Consider the following 6,393-nt stretch of genomic DNA (forward strand, 5'->3'; position numbering starts at 1 on the left):
AGGGATCTTTTAAGAAGAGGAAGAAGAAGAAAAAGGTAAAGAAACAAATTAAGAACAACAAATACACATCTATCAACAAGTGAATCTAAGAATCAAGTGAATAAATAATCTGATGAACAGAATGAACTGGTGATTATAATAGAATCAGGGACATAGAAAGGGAATGGACTGACTATTCTTGTGGGGGGGAAGGGGTGTGTGAGATGCGGGAAGAGACTGAACAAAAATCGTGCACCTATGGATGAGGACAGTAGGTGGGGAGTGAGGGCGGAGGGTGGGTTGGGAACCGGGTGGAGCGGCGCTCTGGGGGGAAAAAAGAGGAACAACTGTAATAATCTGAACAATAAAGATTTAATTTAAAAAAATAAAAATAAAATAAATGATAGGCCACAGGCTATACCAGCTGTTGGCAAACTACGGCCTGCTTGAAATGAATAAAACTAAAAAAAAAAAAAAAGACCATACCCTTTTATGTAACGATGTTTACTTTGAATTTATATTAGTTCACACAAACACTCCATCCATGCTTTTGTTCCGGCCCTCCGGTCCAGTTTAAGAACCCATTGTGGCCCTCGAGTCAAAAAGTTTGCCCACCCCTGGGCTATACTCTACCATAGGAGTCTATCACCGTCACAGGGATTAACCAGGAAACGTAACTCTGTACCTACTTTAGACTCCACCTAATATGTTAAGGATCTAAGCACTGAATGTCAATATTACTAACGACACAATTAGGAAACTAGACATTATAAAGTCATATATGAGGCAGTCTTGTCCCCTCTAAAGATCAGATTTGAACCTGATTAAGCCTCCAGATTAGGAATGTCCAATTAAATTTTCTACGATGATGGAATGTTCTACACTTGTGCTGTCCAATATGGTAGACACTAACCACATGTAGACTATTAAGCACCTGAAATGTGGCTAGTACATCCGATGAACTAAAGTTTTAATTTTATTTAAATGGATTAAACTTTAAATTTAAATGGCTACATGTGACTAGTGGCTACCACAGCACAGCTCTAAATTTAACCACTGAATTGTAGGAAACATAGAAAGAGAATGAAAATATTCAATAACTATGGAAATTAAATCAAGAAAATCACAACTGAGGAAAAATATATAGGATAAATAATCCATTCTTTCAACAAATAACTGTTAAGATGATACTCTTGTGATGGGGAGGAAAAAAGATATAATTAGAGAGGGGATATAGTGGAATTCTGTGGTGGAGAGCAAAGTTCCATCTCTTCCATACGTGGTAGTTATAATGATATTTGTCATATAATTCATAAAACTACACGTTTTATTATTTTATGGATGGATTTGTTTGCTTCTACGTTAAAGTTAAAATTTCAAAATTTCTTTCCGCTCTAGCTGGTTAGGCTCAGTGGATAGAGTGTTGGCCCTTGGACTGAAGCGTCTCAGGTTTGATTCCTCAGGTCAAAGGCATATACCTGGGTTGCAGGCTTGAATCCCAGCCCCAGTTGTGGGAGGCAACCAATAGATGTGTCTCTTTCACATCAACTTCTCTCTCTCTGTCTCTCCCCATCCCTTCCGCTCTCTAAAAAATCAATGGAGAACATCTTCAGGTGAGGATTAACAATAAATAAATTAATAAATAAGTTAATTAATTAATTTCAAATGTGGTTATATGAAAAGAGAGTATAAAAACGTCAGAAAAAAAAAAAGTCAGAAAACTACTTCCAGTGTCTGTTCTGACACTAGATATGAGAAGTAATTACACTTAAGTAGCTTTAAAGGTCTTCTCTTTCTAAGGCACATATGCAATAAAAATTAACCTTCCTAATAGGTTAATTTCACATGAGGAAGAATTTAACTACCTTTATGTAACATAAAATTACTTGTGAATACAGCATGAACTATTTATATACAGAACAAGGAATCCAATGAACAAAATTAACAGATGAATAAAATAGAACCAGAGTCATGGAAATATGGAAAAGACTGATGAATCTCAAAAGAAACAGGGGAGGGGAGGTGGGAAGAGACTAACCAAAGAACTTATATGCATATATGCATTACATTTTGACACAGACAATAAGGTGGTGAAGGCCTGGGGCAAGGTGGCAACTGGGTGCAGGGGGGCAATGGAGGAGAAAAGGGGGATATCTATAATACTCTCAACAATAAAGATTTAAATAAAATTTTAAAAAAAGAGACCCCTGAAAACAATTTATTGTTACAGTTTAGTGAATCTCTGTACAATTGCTACAGTTTTAATGTACAAAATTATCTTTTTCACCATAAAGATAAACTTCAGCATAAATCTAGTTTGATTTGTTTTGAATTAACCCAACATAATTTGCTATATCATCGCCATCAGAATAGTGGCACATCTAATTTCTATCTTTAAATTTTAAGTTAAGAATGTTTTGTTGTAATACTGAGTCTTGTTCTAAAGTAAAATAAACATACTTCTCATTTTGTAGTTCCTGTATTTTCTTTAAATTTTCTCTGTTTTTTTCTTCAATTTCTTCCTTAAGTTCCTTTACCTGGGTTTTATAAAGTGTCTGCAAAACAAGTGATAAGAAAAGAAATAAGTGTTTAATAGTGGGTTAAAAAGAGTTGGTAGTTTCTTATAAAGTTAAATAATTAACAGATGATCCAATAATTCCACTCCCAAGTATTTAAATGATAGAACACAGTGTGGCAACCAAAAGAAACAAAGAAAAAATTCAGAGGCTTCAATAAAGCCTCAAAGCCCATCAATGGTAGAGGCAAAAATAACTTGGCCTGTAACAAATGAGTTACAGTGACTTCCTTGAAGAAAAAGCAAAACAGATGCATAAAATGCATAGAGAGCCAAACAGGAAAAATCTCTTGAACAAATGTATGCATGCAGACTACTGTAATATGGTTACATGAACCACACGTGATAAGTCACTCTAAAAAACCCGAACTTGCTACCAGGTGGACTTGCTACCAGTCTCATATGTAGCTCTAGAGCAGTGGTTCTCAACCTTCCTAATGCCACAACCCTTTAATACAGTTCCTCATATTGTGGTGACCCCCAACCATAAAATTATTTTCGTTGCTACTTCATAACTGTAATTTTGCTGCTGTTCTGAATCGTAATGTAAATATCTGATACGCAGGATGTATTTTCATTGTTACAAACTGAACATAATTAAAGCATAGTGATTAATCACAAAAACAATATGTAATTATATATGTGTTTTCTGATGGTCTTAGGCGACCCCTGTGAAAGGGTCGTTCGACCCCCAAAGGGGTCGCGACCCACAAGTTGAGAACTGCTGCTCTAGAGTTTGATGGCAATTCTGGAAATAACTGCACAAAAATGGTCATTTCTTTACAACTTAACAGATCACTAAATCAGATTGAGAAATGAAATGTAGAAACAGAGATATAAAAGGGAGAAAACAGCTTCATAATCATTTAAAAAAGAACCACAGTTCACACTAATAATCTAAACATCCTGTTTTAAGTCAGGTTTTGAAACAGTCTAATGTTAAAAATGATTCTCACCGAGAAATATTGTTCAGCTTCAAGTTGATCTTGTAGTTCCCGCATCTGTCCTTCATTTCCTCTATATTGTCTTCAGACAAAAGAGAAAATAGTGAACACATGCTCTTATTTATAGCAGACTTTATATTATTCTTTGTTTCATAAAGTTGCTAAAATAAAAAAGACCTTTGTTTTACAAAATCATACTTCATTACACAGTATTACTTTAATATTTATATTTGGTTAGACCATACTGTATGGTTCCATTCTGCTCCTTATAAAATGATGTTATGCAAAGCAGAGGGAACGCTTTTCTAATGAAGGTCACTTTGGGGAGACTATTAATTGTGGATTAATGCAAATTACACAAATAAAAATGATTTTTTAAGGTAAATTTTTGTAAAGAAAAGCATTCTTAGGGATACATTTAAAATGTTTTATGTGGTAAGTAAACCATTACAAACAAAGGACATACAATACTTAATATATAACAAATCAGTACTATATATTATGACCAATTTTAAAAAAAGGCAGGGGGAGGTGGGTAGAAACGAATAATCAGTTAAGGAAAAAGAAGGGAGAAAAGAAACACAGACAACTAACTACATGTATAGAATATATATATACATAAACACAACTGGATAAAGAGGAACAGACTCAAAAAGGTAGTGACACAATGTATCCCATAGACAGATTTTCAAAGATGAACAATTTCATCTGCAGTTGCTAAGTCTTCATATTAGATATTAATAGCTTTGTATTTTTAGCATCTAATAAGGCATATGGTTGATAGAAGGTACATAGTAAATGATCACTGAACGATGAATTAATTTTGGAAGAAAACTACAAAATATATTGCTTGGTGAGAATAGTGGCTCTAAAAGAAAAAAAGAATTTCACCAGTATAAATCTAACGAAGTCAAATGACAATTTTATCCAAGAATCACTGTGTTTTAAATGAAGCTGGCAAATGAAGATATTATAACATAAATTTGGAGGACATAAATACACATGGTTTGCATATTAAATTTTTGAAGCATGCCCTTATACAATTTCTGAAAGCAATACTGACACCTTGCTTTGTCTCCATTCCAAGTAAGCAGGCACATCAGATCTCAGAACAGAAGGAGAAAAACAGCACTTCGCATTCTGAGATGAACCAAAGGAAGAAAACAAAACAAACAAATACAGAGTCATCATGTCTAATTCTAGTCTTTAAAGTAAGCCTTGAACATTTCCTGTAAGGTACTGAATCCATAATAAAAAGGTCATCCATGATATTAGAAATTCAAATGTGAAAAAAGAAGACTTTTGTGGATATGAAAATCGTGAGAAAATTGTAGAGTTTTTTTTACCATAAATAGACTTACTGTAAAGAAGTAGCTTTAATAATTTCCTTTTTTTCTTCCTTGAAATAACTATTTTTTTTATTTAGTAAGTCTGTCCTTCCAAAGACTGAACTCTCCTATAAAATTTCTTTGCAAGTAAATTACTTTATTTCTAAATGCTTTGTTAAGTCTTCTTTTCACAAATTCTAAGTACATAGTCTATACATACATAAAATATCAAACACATAAGCAATGCTGAATACAAAAAAAAATCAAGAATTCTTTTTAAGAATGCTCTTCTGAGACTTACTTTGTAAGCTGAGCTAATTCAAATTCTAATAATCTCTTTGCTTCCAGTAAAGTATTTATTTCCTGTTTCATCTGCTTTTCTAGACCTTTTAAATTGTCTGCCTCAAATGCTTGAGTCTTCAATTCATTTTGTAACAACAGTCGCTTATTTGATTCATGCTCCAATTGCAAAGTGAGATTCTTGACCTATGAATGAGAAAAATGATTGGGATATTAAATCTCTTTAAGCTTATTAGACATTATTTTAAAGAATACAAATCAAATCTCAATTATTATCATGCCTTACACAAATAGAGAATATCAGCATTCTAAACACTCTCCATTATTCTGTGTTTATGACTGCAGAATTTACTAAGTCAAATTAATACCCAAGTTTCAAATATGGTATCTTAGGGGAAAAATTTTTGGTTTCTTTCTACTCTAACCTGTATGGAAATTTTGGAAAAGAGTATAAAAGCCACTTTTAGGGGGAACTTCCTAAGAGGTACTTACATTTACCTGTTCATTCATAAGTATTTATGCTCATCTATAACCCTCAAAAGTTTTTGAGGTCTTCCTTAACTACCAGAAGTGATTAGTTATAACACTCCTACAGCACTCACTACATCCTCTTTTAAATATATGTCATGCTTGTAATTACTATTTTACTATCTGTCTTTCCCTCTGGACTGTAAGTTTCACAAAAGTCAAGACCATACCTCTATTATTCAGTATCCCAACTCCTAGAACAGAAATAGGGGTATTTTAAGTGACTGAATATTATCTTTCAAACTTTCAGCATACATTCTTCCTGCATGCTGACTCTAATAGGTACCTCTAATTTCTCTTCTTTTATAGGACATTATATATACTACTAGAGGCCCGGTGCACAAAAATTTGTGCACTTGGCGGGGAAGAGGGGGTTCCTCAGCCTGGCCTGTGCCCTCTCGCAGTCTGGGACCCCTCAGGGGATGACCACCTGCTGGCTTAGGCCCGCTCCCTGGGGGATTGGGCCTAAGATGGCAATAACACATCCCTCTGGCAGCCCGGCAGCCCTCGGGGGATGTCCACTTGCCAGCGGGGAGCAGGCTTAAACTGCAGTCGGACATCCTTAGTGCTGCTGAGGAGGCAGGAGAGGCTCCCACAACCACTGCTGTACTGGCAGCCATCAGCCTGGCTTGTGGCTGAGGAGAGCTCCCCGCTGTGAGAGTGCACTGACCATCAGAGGGCAGCTCCTGCATTGAGCGTCTGCCCCCTGGTGGGCAGTGCATGTCATAGTGGATGGGTG

The 6,393-nt window shown here is 35.2% G+C and overlaps 1 protein-coding gene across 3 annotated transcripts in view; it reads right to left on the minus strand.

Moving 5' to 3' along the window:
• Window positions 1-6,393, minus strand: part of ROCK1 (Rho associated coiled-coil containing protein kinase 1) — a 149,484-nt gene that overhangs the window by 30,534 nt on the left and 112,557 nt on the right. For all 3 annotated transcript variants that reach the window (XM_015562716.1, XM_015562715.1, XM_006761879.1), the window contains 3 exons: window positions 5,128-5,312; window positions 3,511-3,580; window positions 2,440-2,534 (listed from right to left, as the gene is read on the minus strand). In XM_015562716.1, coding sequence (XP_015418202.1) covers window positions 2,440-2,534; window positions 3,511-3,580; window positions 5,128-5,312 — 350 coding nt within the window. The remainder of the gene's footprint in view (window positions 1-2,439; window positions 2,535-3,510; window positions 3,581-5,127; window positions 5,313-6,393) is intronic.

This window comes from Myotis davidii, unplaced genomic scaffold (genome assembly GCF_000327345.1).
Source record: "Myotis davidii unplaced genomic scaffold, ASM32734v1 scaffold96, whole genome shotgun sequence".
NCBI classification, from domain to species: Eukaryota; Metazoa; Chordata; class Mammalia; order Chiroptera; family Vespertilionidae; genus Myotis; species Myotis davidii.